Source organism: Vulpes lagopus, chromosome 9, assembly GCF_018345385.1.
Source record: "Vulpes lagopus strain Blue_001 chromosome 9, ASM1834538v1, whole genome shotgun sequence".
In the NCBI taxonomy this organism is placed as follows: domain Eukaryota; kingdom Metazoa; phylum Chordata; class Mammalia; order Carnivora; family Canidae; genus Vulpes; species Vulpes lagopus.
In genome coordinates, this window is record NC_054832.1 from 63,680,701 (window position 1) to 63,698,605 (window position 17,905).

General features: G+C 34.6%; 1 protein-coding gene across 16 annotated transcripts in view; it reads right to left on the reverse strand.

Annotated features, from left to right (window-relative positions):
- Positions 1-17,905, reverse strand: part of CSPP1 (centrosome and spindle pole associated protein 1) — a 133,643-nt gene that overhangs the window by 19,246 nt on the left and 96,492 nt on the right. For 14 of the 16 annotated variants that reach the window (XM_041769304.1, XM_041769315.1, XM_041769314.1 and 11 more), the window contains 7 exons: positions 14,926-15,078; positions 12,238-12,350; positions 8,390-8,539; positions 7,870-8,016; positions 4,128-4,232; positions 2,338-2,404; positions 1,400-1,517 (listed from right to left, as the gene is read on the reverse strand). In XM_041769304.1, the coding sequence (XP_041625238.1) occupies positions 1,400-1,517; positions 2,338-2,404; positions 4,128-4,232; positions 7,870-8,016; positions 8,390-8,539; positions 12,238-12,350; positions 14,926-15,078 (853 nt within the window). The remainder of the gene's footprint in view (positions 1-1,399; positions 1,518-2,337; positions 2,405-4,127; positions 4,233-7,869; positions 8,017-8,389; positions 8,540-12,237; positions 12,351-14,925; positions 15,079-17,905) is intronic. The other 2 variants (XM_041769313.1, XM_041769310.1) reach the window with 2 other exon arrangements.

Genomic DNA, 17,905 nt, shown 5'->3' on the forward strand with positions numbered 1-17,905 from the left:
TGTTCCAGTATCAGCTTTTAGTGACAGTCATACTCTAGTAACACAAGATGTTAACAATTGAGAAAACTGAGTGAGGAGGCATATGGAAACTCTGTACTATGTTTGCAACTTTTCTTTAAAACTATGCCAAAATAAATCATGTTTTTTAAAATAAACCCTCTTTAAAAAAGTGTGGTAGTTACGCACTATATTGACTTTACAACCTACAAAAAGACTGCAACTGCAATTTGAAGAACACTATTTTAAAAAATTTGAGTCATCTTGGCAAAAATGATCATAAATGTCTGATAGTGAGTTATTTTGCTAGAAAGTATTTTAGAAAACAGATTGTTGAATGAAAATGTAAAAGATAACTTTAAAATATAATTGTTTATAATTATTCTAACTCTGAAGTTTTCCATTCCTATATCATTCCCCACCCCAGGACTAAATTTCTATGCCTGATTTTGTTGAAGACTAAGATGGGTAAGAAAGAGACCGATTTCATAATTTCTTAGTCTTGTTTCAACTATCTCTTTCCCAGCATGAACTTCCCTACCACTTAGATTAGCTTACAAAGCAACATCTGCACCTATTTGCCTTGCGTACATATGGACTGAAATCAGTCAATTATCTTCATTCACTGATTTCTGTGGTGAAACAAACAGTCCATTCTAAGATAGAGCTGGAAGAATAACATGCCCCCTCGGAACTCATTTTTTACTAAGTCAAATCCTGTTACACATTTCATGGTTAGAGCTACTATTTCTGGTATTCCTTTAAGAAAGTGCTACTTCTTTCTTCCTCCCGGATTCTAACATCTCACACCACCACCATCTACATAAATATATTAGTGGCAGAGGAAGGACAGCTAAAACACTCAGTTTATATGTTTTATATTAGGTTAAATAAAATTCATTAAATATCCCATATTTTTGCACTGAATATAGATTCAACAGGTATGGATAAATGTTTTATGAAGGCAACCTAATCTACATAAAACTCAAGAATGTGAATCTAAAAGCATATTGGTTAAAGAAAAAGCTACTTTGCAAAAAAAGAGAAGAAAGAAGAAAAGAGAAAGAAAACCTACCACATACTACAAACTCAAACAGACTTAATAAATCATATGCTTTTTTTGGATTAGTTGCATTGAGTCCCTCCCCTAGGATATAATTATTAAGCTACATTTCTTTTAAGGGAAAGGTTATTTCAGTCATTACAATTTTACCAACAATCTATTAAAATCTTTCTCAAACATGCGAACTAACCATTCTAATAAATGTGATTTTAAAATAAAGACTGATTAATCCTGTTCCAAAACTGTAAATGATTGAATGGGTTCTGGTTAGCATGTAATTCCTTTTCCTGAATATAAGAACAACAAAACACAGAACAAAAAACACAAGTTGTAACTTGCCTTATGTGAATTTCATCATCACTGTCCATGTGTAGCAACCGCCCTTGCAGACGCCGCTCTTCGCTACGAAGCTGTTTTCTCATTTCTGATAACTCCATAATTACATTTTTTTTCTCCTCTGCAAATTCACATTAATAAGTAAAAAAATAAGACAGGTATAAAAAGAGAAGATTAAACATTAAACATAAACTGACTTATAAAACTAAAATGCTCAGAAAGATATCTTTATGAAAGTTATTTTTAGTGTTTTATATATACAGATCATATTTATGAATACCAGTAAGATATACACACCTATTTCTGAAATACAAAAATTTCCAAAGTGAAGAATTATTCTTAATGGGGGGGAAGAGTACACCTACAACGGGAAGCACAAGAGAGTTCCTTTGTGGTAGTGCCACAGTTCTTGTTTTGTTTTGTTTTTTAAGACTTTATTTACGTGAGAGAAAGAGTGATAGAGCACAAGCAAGAGGGAGAGGCAGAAGGCGAGGGAGAAGCAGGCTTTCCACTGAGCAGGGAACCTGATGTGGGTCTCAATCCAGGGACTCTGAGATCATGACCTGAACCAAAGGCAGATTCTTAGCCACTGAGCCCCACAGGCGCTCCTGATGTCACAGTTCTACAGCTTGATTGTGTGGTAGTCACACAAATTATCCATAATACAAATGCACAGAACCACACACAAACACAAATACATATCAATTACTTTGTGTTAAAACTGTAAGACTGGATGGAAGTCTGTACAGCATACCAAATGTCAATTTCCTGGTTAGTGTTCTATGTAAGATATTACCACTGAGGAAAGCTGCAGGAAAGGGTACACAGGGACTTCACTGTGCTCTATTGTAACATTCCGTGAGTCTATAATTATCTCAAAATAAAAAGCTTAAAAGAGAAATAGTCTAGGTTACAGACTGAATATTAATAGTTAACTCTACCTTCTGCACGTAGCTGGTTTCTCCTGGCAGGTACCGGAGGAGACTGTGCCCTGGACATGGAACTTTCCTGTTTAACAATCATAACAAAGATATACTCAGTATGCCTTCTCTACAAAGAAGCTTGAAAACAATTCTTTTTTGAAGTAACTATATGTGAAAGAAACCAGACTTCCCACTATCCTACCTATACACTTACCTACATGTATTTTTCCTTCCCATCACAATGGAAGGGTCCTCCTTGCTCCATCCAAAAACAATCCCTTCACCTATTCTCTGTATCTGGTAAATTGACTCTGACCTCCTCCAATCACTCTCTTTTCTCAGTTTATGCTTAAAAAAAGAATCTCCTCCTTCATCACTATCTACTGTCCCTTCTCAGCTATCCTCTCAAGAAGAGATGCCAGTACAATGTCTACTTCCTCATGCCCATTCACTCCTCACCACACGGCTACTGCCTTTGCTTCTACACCCTATCACTCCGCTAACACAACTCTCACCAGTCACCAGGTGACCCCAAGTGACACAACCAATGGGCATTTTACACCCTTCTTCTACTTGGCCAGTAGCAACTGATATTGCCATTCTCTGTCACTTTCTCTATCTCCTCTCTCTGCTTCTTAAATATTTAACTCCCAGTGTTCCATCCTCAGCCCTCTTTACTTCCCCCAAATTCATCCTAGATGGCTGTACTCATCTGACAAGGAACAATGTTAATGGCTCTCAAAACAAAACCAGTCCAGAGTTCCTTACTTAGCCACAACCTGTATTTTCAACCACCCACTTTATATAAATCTCACAAGAAACTTGAAAGTCGTCACTAATGCCTACCCACCCCACCCCCCCGCTACAGTCTGTAAATGCCATTATGTGTTTCCTAAGGATATCTTGAATTTGTTATCCATTCTCAGTTCTTAATGTCACTGCCTTTAAGTCCTCAAAGTCTCACAAATGGACTTCTGCAAAACCACTATAACTCGTTTCCATGTTTATGGTCTTACTCAACCTCTAAAATACATCTCCACAACACTGTCTTCTCCAACTGATGACACGTGTCATTCCCCTACTTAAAGTATTACAATGCATCCCTATTCATTATCTACCACAGACCTACTAATCAGAACCTCAGAGGGTGGGATTCAGGACAATGTTCAAACATTTGCTTTGTCTATTCTGGTAATTAGCCCCTTTGGTATTCACTCATCAATGGAAATAAAATCAAACCCCTCAGCACTCTATACGACATCCTGCTTATGTTCTGACCTCTACCTCTCTTGCCACCCTGGTCAGGCACTGAGGCCAGACCAAACCACGGTATATTCTTCTCCATGTGTGCCACACGGCTTACACTTTCTTCCACAATTTTGCACATGCTCAAAGTCCCTCTTCCTCCTCTTTATGGCAAATCGCTACTCATTTCTTCAAGAGTCAACTCAAGGAACAATCCCTCTAGAACATTTTCCCAGCTCTCTTTTGATCACAGCTCAGTCTAAAGTATAAGGGGTTTCATTAGCATAACTACAGCTAGCCAGTTGATATATTATCAAAGAAAACGCCTCCTTGAGGGGCCTGGACAAGAACCATTTGCTAAATTATAATCTGTCAAAAGAATTTAACTTTAGGGTACCAAGTATTATCAATTACAGCTGATGCAACAAATAAATACAAACATCATCTATATTTCAGATCTGAAAAAATGTGATCTAAATATGATGAATAAAAAAAACTCATTCAATTCCCCTAATCTAAAATAACTTAGCTAAGATGAACAAATCAAAAGAAAAAGCATATACCTGAATAAAGGAACTTATAATGCTGTCAACTGAAGGAGGTCTTTGAAGTTTGCTTGCTATTTTGTTCTGAAGAGCAGGAACTACAGGAGAAGGCTGTCTCAAGCGCTGGGGGAGAAAAATTATATATATATATATACACACACACACATATATATATACACAATATACATGTATATATACACACATACACCAACATATGTATGTATACAAACATACACACATATATGTATACATATATATGTGCCTGTGTGCACAAGCACCCCTAACAGTTAACAAGAAGACCATTTAGGAAGTTCAGAATGCTACTGCCTTTTTTTTTTTTTTTTTAAGATTTTATTTCTTGGGGGAGGAGGGCTGTTCAACCCCCTACACTTAGAATTATGTGTGAGGGAAGCTATATCATCTCTAAATTTCACTTCTGCATAATAAAGGATCTCTTAAAAATATCCGTTAGGAAAAAAAAAAGATTGTATTTCTTTATTTGACAGAGAGAGAGAGAGAGAGCGCGCGCACGCACAAGCAAGGGAAGCAGCAGAGAGAGAGAGGGAAAAGCAGGCTCCCCACAGAGCCCAACGCAGGGCTCAATCCCATGACCCTAGCCTGAGCTGAAGGCATATGCCTAACCAAGTAAGCCACCCAGGCGCACCTGGAATGCTATTTCTTTTATTTAATAAAGTACTTAAAAAAAAAAGCCAGAACTCAATTATTTAAGATCAAAAACATCAGGTATGATAAATATAAATTGATTTAGATATTTTTATTAAAAGACAAGACTCTCAGAACAAAAATATTCAACTTAAGTAAAGCAACATCATGCCAAGTATCAGGAAAATAACAAAGACAAATAGAACTAAGGTAAACATCTGTCTAAATAATAAAAGAAATAGGACAACATGAAAAACAAACAAAAACTTTTCTGGAAAAGCTCTAAAATCTAGATCCCTTGTCACCAAGAGTATGATGAGGAAATTTTCCAGATCACAATAATATTCTACGTCTCCAGAAGAAGTAAATCAGGGTTTCCAGTCTACAGAGTAATGAAGCTAACAGTTTCCAACTTCTCATTAAAATCAAAATGCAAAAGAACCCATAAAAACTCTCAACAAAATGCAATAATTATCTGGTTAAAAAAAACAAAAACACCTAGACCAGAGTATATGTATGGATGTTAAACTGTTCATTTTGCATGTACAAAATCAAATATTACTTCACTGGTGACTTTGCTAAAATCAGAAATATAGGAGAAAATCTTTTCTTTTAAAAACACTAGATGACCACAAGCAGAATTGTAAAGACAATATAAACCTAAAGGACTGCAGAGGATAAAGCAAACATAGCATACTCCACATAGTAAGAAAACAAATAACTATCAAGGAAGCATAAACAAAAAAAATTAGGATAAAAATAGATGGATTTGGGTATCGCTATTCAAAAGATTACAATTCTCTAATTAGGATAAAAAAACAATTAAAAAACATAAAACTAAATTCAACAAAATATAGAAGCTAAATAAAAAATAAATGGTGACACAAAAGTAAAATCTAAGAAAACGGGCAATGTATATATCAGGCATACATAAATAAAGGAAAAATTACAGCTAGCTTCATCAGTGAGTGCAAAATACAGGGACGCCCGAGTAGCTCAGCCATTGAGCATCTGCCTTCGGCTCAGGGCGTTATCACAGAGTCTCACATCGTGTTTCCCTCAAGGAGCCTGCTTCTTCTCCGTCTATGTCTCTGCCTCTCTCTGTGTCTCTCATGAATAAATAAAATCTTTTTAAAAAAATGATAATAAAATTCATTAAATGTAACAAAGCTGACTTAAAACTATGCTGCTTCACAACTGAACTATAACAGTCATAAAACTGTGTATTCCTAAGGAAAGTATTTTCTTTTAAACGTAATAAAAAATGGACAGAAACACAATTGTGGAAAATTAACAATTATCTTTCATTTTTAATCAATTTTACAAGAAAATATTTTGTTTTCCAGTCAATTTTGCTATAAGCCTAACATGACTCTAAAAGGAATAAATGCTATTAATTTTAAAAATGAACAAATGACATTTGAATATTTTAAAAGGCAGAATAAGCATATATATCCAACTTTAAGAATGAAGGGTATTGTCTAACATTACTAGAGCAATGAAAATAATACAAAAAACATAGGTGTTACTTATAAATTCTCTTTTAAACAATGTTTCAGCAGATTCTAATTGCAAACACTTATTTCTATTACCATAAAAGCCTGGGGTGAGAAATCAAATAGTGTATCTGAACCAATCAGAAATGGCTCATGTTGTCTGTAGTAGGTTACACATTAAATAGTGTACCAAACCACATGATAAATAAACTAGGAGAACCCATTGGTTAAAAAGTGATCTTTTTTGTGAATGCTGCTTAGAAGAAATAAGGTTTTGTACAAATGTGTATTTGTAAAAACCATTTTTTCTTAAATTGGGCTAAACCTACAGCACATACAGTTTTTCAAGGTATGGTCCACAGGCCACTAAGAATGCTTATAAAATGCAGATTCCTGGATTACCCTCAGACTTCTTAAAATCAGACACTTTTGTAGATGAGACCTGAAGATGATTTTTTTTAAATATTTTATTTATTTATTCATGAGAGACAGAGAGAGAGGCTGAGACACAGGCAGAGGGAGAAGCAGGCTCCACGTAGGGAGCCCAATGTGGGACTTGATTCTGGGACTCCATGATCACACCCTGAGTCAAAAGAAGACACTCAACCGCTGAGCTACCCAGGCATCCCGGAAGATAAATTTTTAACAAACCCCCAGTGATACTTATGCACATCAAATTTTAAATATAGCTTTGAACTATGAGCAAGGGTGTAAACCGGAGCTTCTTAGGAACAAAGTGGCATCCCAGAGAGAAAACCTGTCTGATAACTTTGATCCACCACACACATGACCATGAATATCAACCAATCTCAGATATGGACTTCAAACCAGTCCATTGTGAGCCACTGGTGTTTTTTTTTTTTTTTAAGATTTTATTTTATTTATTCATGAGAGACAGAGACAGACAGAGAGATAGAGATACAGAGAGAGATAGAGATAGAGATAGATGAGATAGAGATAGAGATAGAGATAGAGAGAGATAGAGATAGAGAGAGAGAGAGAGAGAGAGAGAGAGGCAGAGACACAGGCAGAGACAGAAGCAGGCTCCATGCAGGGACTCAATCTCCCGGGTCTCCAGGATCAGGCCCTGGGCTGAAGGCGGCACTAAACCGCTGAGCCACCCAGGCTGCCTGAGCCACTGGTTTCTTTTTTCACTTCCAATCATCAAGGATAAAAGTATAAACCAGAGGAAACATAAATTACTAAATACATGAAAAATTTTTTAAAGACATTACATAATTCAAGTCCAACTTTTTTTTTAATCAGACCCAACAGACATATAATTACTTTGACAAATTGCTACTAAAGTTTCCAGACATTTATTTTCCATTTCTTTACTTATTTTTATCATGAATGGTTGGTTAGATGCTACTCCATAGACCATGGGAACAAAATTAAGAATGACAAAGGTAAGTAAACCCCTTATACTCACTGGGGTGCAAAGTGCAGCAAATCGCAATGACATGACCTATACAGGAAGTTCAGTGTGCTGCACCCAGAGGAACCAAAGCATCTCCTCCACTCTTTCCCTTTTGCTAACAATGCCACAGTGAAAGTGGTTTAAAATACAGGTTTAATTGACATATTTGCTGAAAACCTACCTTTGTTTCTTCCCCGATTATATTTTCTCTTGCATAGTAGTGCTGAAGCTGCAGATTATGTTTTTCTTCCTCTTCTTTTTTCTTTCTTTCTGCTTCTTTTCGTCTTTCTTCAGCTAACCGAATAAGCTCTTCATTTTTTAGCCTTTGCTTTAAAATAAAGAGAAAAATACACACTCCATATATACATTCTATAGTCCATTCATACATCTGCTGTCTTATTTGTCTGAAATAAAGAGATAAAATTGAAGATACAGATGACACAGTGTTCTTTAACAAAAAGAAGCTATTTAACAATAAAGTACTAGGCATCTTTTATAGTATCCTAGAATCAGCCCAATTTTTGGCTTAAAAAAGTCATTTATTTCTTAATCTTTCACATTAATAAAATAGTGTCCAATAAATGGATATTGACCCATTATTTTCTAAATGTACTCTAGGTCTGTTCTCTGTAATATCTTTTCAAGTCAAAATAAAGACTGTACTTTCAGGGTAAGTAGAAAAAGAAAGGGAAAAAATGCACCTCCTCCTCTTTCTCCCTTTTCTTTTCCTGTTCCTCTTCATACTCTTGTTGAATTCGTGCTCTCTGTTCTGCAAGTCGTTTTTCTTCTTTTTCTTCTGCAATTCTCAGTCTCTCTCGCTCTGCTTCCTCTCTTTGTTTCTTTTCCTCAATCTAAAGAATTAAACCTAGTTATTACTTTGTAAAGCTACTGAAAGTTAAAATATCATGCAATATTTTCTAGTATCCTGTGAATTCAATATCCATACCCTCTTTTTAAGTTACTAAGTGTTTTGGTTTCCTTTGCTTTATTAGGGAGGCTACATGATGTAATGCTGGGTTATGAGTAAAGTTCCAGCTCCATCAGATACTTACACACCAAGTAACCTTAAGAAGATAATCTTATTCAGTTTTGTCACCTGGTAAAAGGTGATGATCTCCAAGGAGTGGTCAAAGAATTTAAGTGAAACAATGTATATAAAAAAATTTAATTTCCCTGTTTACACATATTCAGGAAATAATTCATGATTATATCACTTTATAATGATCGTTACTATTATGTTTCAAAGTTCCTTGGCTTGATTAGTATCCTTAAACAACAGTGTAATATTTTAGCATTTAATCATCCCTTATGCAAGAATCCCTTCCCCAAAATATCCTTTCTTCTTTCCTATCTACTGGCAAGTGGTGAGGTAAACAAAGATCTTAGCCACAAAGATTCATAATTTTCATCTGGAATGCCACCTGGCACCTATAGTGCCGTGTACTCTGGAGAACTATTCTAAGGCAAGTCTAAGATCTGAAAGGAAGAGGACCCTGATATATAGCCTATATCCTCTACAAATGAGGTAGGGAAGAATGACAGCAAAAGTACTGGGTATTCGTGATACCAATTTTAAGGTTATCAATAAATTTTAGTTACTTTTAAACATGAAATGGTTATGACCATTCACATTTTCATTGTTCTTGTCTACATTTCCTCTAGCTTCAGGGTTGTTATATCTAGTGCTATCAATCTTTTCAGTTTTAAGAACTTTATTCTTCTTACATGTCCCACTTCACATGCTAGGGCTTCTTCCAACACTTCTTTCAAACAACACTATTAAATATGTACAATCCTAATATTTAAAGCTCTAATAAGGCACACTTTTTAAAGATTTTATTTATTTATTCATGAGAGACACACACAGAGAGAGAGAGAGAGGCAGACACAGAGGAAGAAGCAGGCTCCATGCAGGGAGCCCGATGTGGGACTCGATCCCAGGACTCCAGGATCACACCCTGGGCTGAAGGCAGGCGCTAAACCATTAAAGGTACCCAGGCATCCCCATAATCGCTTTTCCAAGTACACTATACCTAGACAAAAGGTTCATGATGAACTATACAACAAAACTTCACATTTAACACTGTTTCCCCTACTTCCTATTCCACAAAAAAAAAAAAAAAAAAAAAAAATCACAGTCATAAGGTCACTTCTCCATTAAAGGTCACATCATAAATGGATCACACACCTAAGAAATACACAGAAATGCCACTCCAACAAAAATGCTACATGGCAGTTCAACAGAAAGAGGAAAGCTATCATCTAGGTCAGTTGTTTCCAAACTGTGTAATATCAAGGTGCTTCGAGGGTCCTACAAATATTTTATCAAATTTTATCTTACAGCTGAAAAGATTATTTCTAAAGCTATAATTAAAAATGACACGTAGGGACGCCTGGGTGGCTCAGCAGTGGAGTGTGTGCCTTCGGCTCAGGGCGTGATCCTGGGGTCCTGGGATTGAGTTCCACATCAGGCTTCCTGCATGGAGCCTGCTTCTCGCTCTGCCTCTGTCTCTCTCTCTCTCTCTCTCTCTGTTTCTCATGATTAATAAATAAAATTTAAAATAAAAATAAAAATGACATGTAAACACTCATATTCATTACTTATCAAATTTTAACCACATGAACACTTCTGCATTAACTTTAACAGTACAGCTTTTTTTTTTTTAACAGTATAGCTTTTTTATGCATACATGGAGATAAAGCATATCTTGCCATCTTTGTACATAGATTTGAACATTTTATAACATTTCTTTTAACATTTAAGTTTGGGGTACTTCTTAACTGACACTTTAGTGATGACAGTAATAATAAATACCACTTAGATATTTTAAATTTTCTTAGGGTTTTGTGTTACATTTTGCTTATGAGGGAAAAAGCCCCTTGCGGGGTTGCTTAAAAAAAAAAAATGGAAGCAAGCCACCCTTCAAGAGCAATTTATTCACAGGTACACAAAGGATTTACAGGCTGGGAGAACTAAAAGCTAAACTTACTCTAAAACTGATATAGTCAAAGCTTCCCCTATTACTAGTTTTTCCAGAGGAAAAGACTCTTAGAAGCCCTCTAGATATAGAAGTGTGTACTGCAGATATGATACTTCAAGTCAGGAGATGCGGGTTCCAGCACTGGCCTCACGATTTGAGGCTCTGCCACCAGGGGTGAGCCTCTTAGCCTGGATGTTAGTTGTATGTCATAAAACAGAAATAATACCTTCCTCAGAGAGTTTGAAGATTAATGAGATTAATTATGCAAAAGTACTTAATAAATAATAAAAGACTACATAATTTCAAGATTGTTTTTTCCCCCTGAATTCTACCCTAAACCATGCTAACAACACTTGCTAACTATTAAAGGAATTATATAATTTTGACTTGCTGTCATCTGGGTAGTATACCACAGGGTACTTCAAGTTCTATAGGTGACTCTGTGACCTTTAATCGGCTGCTACCTGAGTGTTCAACACCATAGAGATTTCTGATGCCACTTGTCTTACATTCAATATCTCTATTCATTCTGTCAATCCCTAAAAAGGTCTTTCCATCCATTTCCATTGTTCCTACTCTAGTAAAATACCCCTGCTTCCAATCTTTTAAATCCTCCAAAAATACATCTTGAACACTAATGCTAGATCAATCACCCTCAAAAGTATATCCATTACGTCAAAGCCTTACTGAAGATTAGGATTAGAATAATTAGGATTAGAAAGAGGACATGTTTGAGTAGAACCTTATTAAGAGTTGGGATTAGACTGGATAGCCTTAGATGTCAGACTAAGGAATATGGATATTTTCTGTAGGAAAGAAAAGCTACTACCAGATTTTGAATAGCAAAGTATAACATGAGAAGTCATATCAAAGGAAGACTAACCAGACCACAGGATTAATCTGATACAGGGATATAAGTGTGGGTGGGAAGGGGTGCGGAGGTAAGGAGAGAAGAAATTATGAGTCCTTCTCATTCACCTCAGGCTCCACCCCTAGTATTCAGCACAGTGGTAGACACACTATGGATGTTCAATAATTCTGTTTGTTTAACAAACACTGGATACTGAAGTATCTTCCTCTGGGCATTTCTACTATTTTAAATGTTATTGGCTTACATACATAAATGAGGCAAATAATTGCAAAATGTAATTACATCTGATTTTTAATAATTTACAAACTACACTGAGTCAAGGGTATATCAGTTGGAAAAAAACTATTTTCTACTAATACATAAGCATCTAGAAATATTCATTCTATGCCTAATAAGTGAATACTTTATTAAATCATTCAGTTTTAGAAATGTCAGCATTCTTTAACATTTAACGATTTAATACAGTTTAGAAAACATTAAGACAACTGGAATTCCTAATATGTCTCCGTTTTCCTTTTTCAGATATAAATCAAATAATATCATTTTAATACTACCTACATCTGATGTATATTAGATATCTTAAATAACTGTGAGGTATTTCAGAATTTATTCCCTACCCTGTGAATAAAATCTTTGCAAGTTTAGTTTATTACAATTCTAACAAAACTCTGAAACAATGATAAAATAAGCACTTCACCTGAAAACGAAGAAAATTCTTGTATAATTCTTGCTGTTTAATCTGAAGTTCAGTTGGAGGCTCACAAAATATATTTCCCCGAGCAAAAGGAGAGCTCTGTGTTTGCATGTAACCTTGAAAGAGAAATTTTACAAAAACATACTGTTACTCAATGGTTAGAAAACATAAAGGTTAAAAAATAAAGTTTGCTAGTAAGTCCGTATTTTGAATAAATGTGCTAACTATGGAAGTCCAGAGGTCAAAAATCAGAAGATGAAGGCTGAGATTAGAATCTGAAGACCAGATGAAAAGTAACAAGAGAAAGAAAAGTGAAACAAAAGTAAGATAGTTGAAAAATCTACAAAGTTTATACCTGAAAGACACCAAGGAAACAAAAGGTAATAGCGTAAACAACTTTCAATGCAGCAAAGACTTTAAAGTAAAATTTATAGAAAGAAAAAAAGTACATGTTTACATTTTTATGTAAATACCCTTTTCTTAAGAATATACTTAATTATATATTAAAATCTAATATGCACAGATGTATTAAAAATTTGTTTTAGAAAATCAGTAATTCCAAAAGTCTTTCCATCTATGGTTCACAATAGATTAGAAAGCCAGCTCTGCAAACATTTTTTTACAAATTAGAATGATTCTTTTAATCGCTGCAAATATTTGTATTTAAAAATTCTATCAAAGTAATGGGATATAAACATAAACAATAAAAATATGCTATATGTTCCTATAAATAGAATTACACATTCTGGGGAAGGATTAAATGATTTCATAAGGCAGCCTGAAAAACAATATATTTAAATTTGTCTCATATAACTTTTTATATTATTTTTTAGTTACAGACTCATTCTTATACCATCAATCTAAAGCATTTAGTTCTCTCACTCATGCTTTGCAATTTAGCTGCTGTTTAGGCCTGTTTTGCCTTTGTCTTTAAATTTACTAATGCCTATTTCAATGGATCAGCAGAAAAATCAATACTTAAACATTAAAATGTTATAATGAAGAGATGGATTAGCAAAACAAAATCAAGTGTTTTTTTTTTAAAAAAAAAGGCTTTTATAAAATAATCACAAAAATAAAAACATAGGGAAGCACATGCTCTAACCCATGGAAATGTATCTAGGCATAATGATTACCTAAACACTAAGTCAAATTAGTATGGACTTCATAAATATGATTCTTCATCCTAGAACCATAAAGTAAAAGAAAAACAATGAATTTTAGGAAAGGCCTCAAACAGGCCTAATGAAGAGGAAATGTGGGGAGAAGCTAATGAACTTTTAAGCACACATTATAACATTCAATTTTCAGATATAGTCAAGTTCCCTAAGGCCTTTAAAATACTAAATGCCACATATACATGTGTATGTACACACAAATATACATATACAAACATACACACTCTCATATGCTAGCACAGCAACAAACTACATGACTGCATAGTTTCTTACATTCAGAAAGTCTATTTTAGTTTATGTGGGAACTTCAATACACAAAAAAAGGGAAATGCCAGCATTTTATGATATCGTATCCTTTCTTAAATGAAAGCATCTTGTCTATGATACTAATACCCAAACCCTGGCAGTATGCAAAAAGGAAACGGGCAGTAAATTCTGCTGTTCATTTTCAATCACCAAGCCTGTGTGTTTTCTTAGGAAAGAGTCACAGAAACTTGACTTTGTTTTTGCTTGATAAGCAGAGCTACATGCCTAAATTGTTATTACTATGATAGAGATAGTTCTAGGTGAAGACAAAACTACAAACAATACCAAGTATGGAAGAAAAATGGAAAGAAAAACAAATGGAAAGAAAAATAATATCAAAAAGAAGTCAAAAATTTTATTAAAATTACTTAAAAATAAAAAAATTTTGAAGACTATATATAAGTCAGGGATATCTTAGAAGGACTTTTTTTTTTTTAGAAGGACTTTCTAATGTAAAGTTCTCTTCTAGTCTAAAAATCAAAACTTTAGTGGAAATACAAAGGCCAAATTTGTAGTAAATAAATGGTTACTTTTATAGGCATTAAAATACAGTACAAGGTCATATATTCTTTAAATTTCCTTTGCTTTTAAAATATGTAACACCTGATAAACAGAGATTATGACAACTTTTCCTCCCAAGTCATAATAATTTTCTATTTATAGAACCTTTAATTAAAGGATGTTGTCTGATAGCATATCAAAGAAGAAAGAGATGTGACTATATAGTGAATTAAACTTTTTAAAAAATTAAACTTCATTTCTTTGTCTTCTGTGGTTTTACAAGGGAGGGCAAATGATCACAAAATAAGCAAACAATAAAAATAAGAATTAAAATAAAATATAACAAAAACAAGCAATTTCTTTGTACAATATATCATTTCTCATCTGTGTTGTGTAAAGAGACTATTTGATTTTAAGAAAGTCCTTCCACCAGCAAAATAAAAATTTTAGCAGCAGCTAAAGTATACACAAGTAAGTTATAAAGCTGAGAAGAGGAAGCAAACTATATTTCCCTATTTACCTGTTTCAAAATACTTAAGAAAAGGTATTGTAAATAACATAAATAACATGTGATGCTTTCTGGCTCATCTAATAACCAAATTCTCAGAATCACAATATGAACTTTGTCAGACAAGAGAAGAGAAATGTTACTGAACTTTAGAAATGTAAACAAACAAACAAAAATAAATAAAACATGCTTAAAAACCTGAGTTTTTATTTGTAGAATCTTCTAGGTTCTCAGCATTTGAGGAGGCTAAATTTTGGTCTAGAGATACAACAGCCCTTTTATCTTCATATGTTCTTGCATCTGGGTTATGGTAGGCATCTATATTTTGTCTGTGCATCCTATTCAAATCAGCTGAGAGGGAAAAATAAGCCATTTATTTCAACAAATACATTTTTATAATAGTATGCTTAATACATCTTCTTAAAGTAGAGAATCAGAGAGAAAACAATAGGACAGAGTTGGAATTATTTGATGGTATATTGGTGCCCTGAAAACAGAAACAGAATTATTAAAACTTTTAAGATTTTCAAAAAAGAATTCTGTAAAATAAATTCAAAATCTGTAGAAACCTTAATAATATACAGAGCTTTGACAACCCATAAAAAGTATATTCATATCTATGTTACTTAAGAACTTGCAATCTCTTTAATACAGAACAAACAGCAACAATTCAAAACAAATCATAGCAAAATTTACCCTTCATTAGCATTCCTAATGAAAAAATATAATCATGTAGTGCAGAGTTTCACAACAGATCTGTAAACTCTTAGTCCTTTCTTAAAAGATGGAGTTCAATTCCCTTTCCTTTAAAAGCACAGTTAGTAGTTCACTTCTTATGAATAGAATATTATAGGCATACGACTTCCAAGGCTACTTCGTAAGAGACATTACAGTTTTTACCTTGCTTGATCTACTGGATCATTTACTCTGAAGAAAGCCAGCTATTATATCGTAAGGGCACTGTTGGAATCCTATGGAAAGGCCCACATGACAAGGAACTGAGGTTTCCTGAGCCATGTGAGGGAGCCATTTTGAAAATGGATTCTTGGGATCCCTGGGTGGCTCAGCGGTTTGGCACCTGACTTTGGCCCAGGGCGTGATCCTGGAGTCCCGGGATCAAGTCCCACATCGGGCTCCCTGCATGGAGCCTGCTTCTCCCTCTGCCTGTGTCTCTGTCTCTCTATGTCTATCATAAATAAATAAACAAATCTTTAAAAAAAAAAAAAAAGAAAAGAAAATGGATTCTCCAGTCCCAGTCAAACCTTCATATGTCTATAGCCCTGGCTGACACTTTGGATTCCAAACTCATGTAAGATCTGAGACAGAACCACCCAGCTAACCCATTAAAAATTACTGAATCACAGAACTACGAGATAATCAATATTTGTCATATTAAAACATTACATGTTGGGTAATTTGTCACAGTTGATAGCTCACATCACAAAAATCTGAGCACACAAGACCAGATCAGATAACAAATCAACTTAAAAACAGACTTGAATGACCACACAACTCCAAAGCTTAACAAAATAAATAGTTCTTCTCCACAAAACAACTGCAATAATATGGCAGCAGTGAAGGAGAACTTAAACCTGTACACAAGAAGTGCTCACCAGGAAGCCTGTTATATTCAAGAATGTATTTTGGAAATGAATTGCAATTAGAATACCAGATAGAACATGGCTAATAACACATAAATGTTACCAAAGAGAACAGTGTTCAGAATCAGGGATGTTAACATCCTGTTGCATCATTTGAACAGACTGGACTCACAAACTGGATAGGAGCTTCAGAGATGAAGATGTGTGAGAAAGCATAAAAAAGAAATAGGAAAATGTGAGAAACAGGTGCAGGTGGATAAAACATGAAGAGTGTAGGGACACCTGGGTGGCTCAGTGGTTGGCTGTCTGCCTTCAGCCCAGGGCGTGATCCTGGAGACCCAGGATTGATTGAGTCCCATATTGGGCTCCTGCGTGGAGCCTGCTTCTCTCTCTGCCTGTGTCTCTGCCTCACTGTCTCTCATGAATAAATAAAATCTTTAAAAACAAAACAAAAAAATATGAAGAGTGTTCTGGTAATATTAAAGTAGTCCAGCCTGACTAGATCACAAAACACAAGTAACAGAGCAATGAGAGATAAGAGAGGAAAATGTAGATTACATGCCTGTTCTGTAATATTCTCAAACGCAAGCTGATTCTCTATTTTGTTTTATAGATGGTAGTGAAGACAGTCTTGGTAGTAACAGAAGTAGTACTAGTAATAATGGCAGCTAGAGAAAGAGAATAGATGAAAGGAAGACTGTATCTAATTCAAGGAATATACAATGTCAGAAGACAGTCCTAGAACAAAGCTCATGTTCACAGACCAAGATGAGTTTAATCTGGTTCATAATACACATCTCAATAAATGTCAGTTAAAGAGAAGAAGGCATCTCACAGAATGCACATGACTTAGAAGGAATTATCAACCTAGTTCAAAGAAAATAAGGACTGAGTAAAATTCACCAAATTGGAAATCAGGACATCAGTTATTCCTGAAAATGTAGCACTAGTAGAGCAGTAGGAGCTAGAAGCATTACGGAATATGGAACAATAAGAGGGAGTAAGAAGTGGAAGCAAAAAGTACAGACTATTCTTCAAATGTGTTTTATGTAAGTATAGCAAGGTCAAGGTAGAATTTTTGTTTGTGTTTAAAAATACAAGAACATAAAAAAAATAAAAATACAAGAACCTAAGTATGTTCATAGGTAGAAGGGAAGAAATAAGTAGAAAAACTGAAAACGCAAGAGAGAAGGGACTAGCTGAAATCATATACTGACGGCAAAATAACTGCCAACCAACAAAAATTGGTAAGGACAAATTAGCTAGGTGCTCCTGCAATCATTCCTAAATCCTGGGATCTATCTGGATATGGGAGGTAAATGAAAACAGAAAGATGATGAAATTGAGGTCAAGAACAGCTGTGGTCCCTAAAAGTCACCAAATTAAACCAAAAACAAATGGAAAATCACTATCTCATCATCCAAAATTCACTAGAACAGCTAATATTACTCTAAACAAATGAGAAGTCATTATGAGTAACACTACATACATATTCTTCCATTTTCTATTACAAAAGTATGGTATATCAAACTCATTCCTTCCAAGTTGATAACCAGAACTTTATTACCAAAATAATG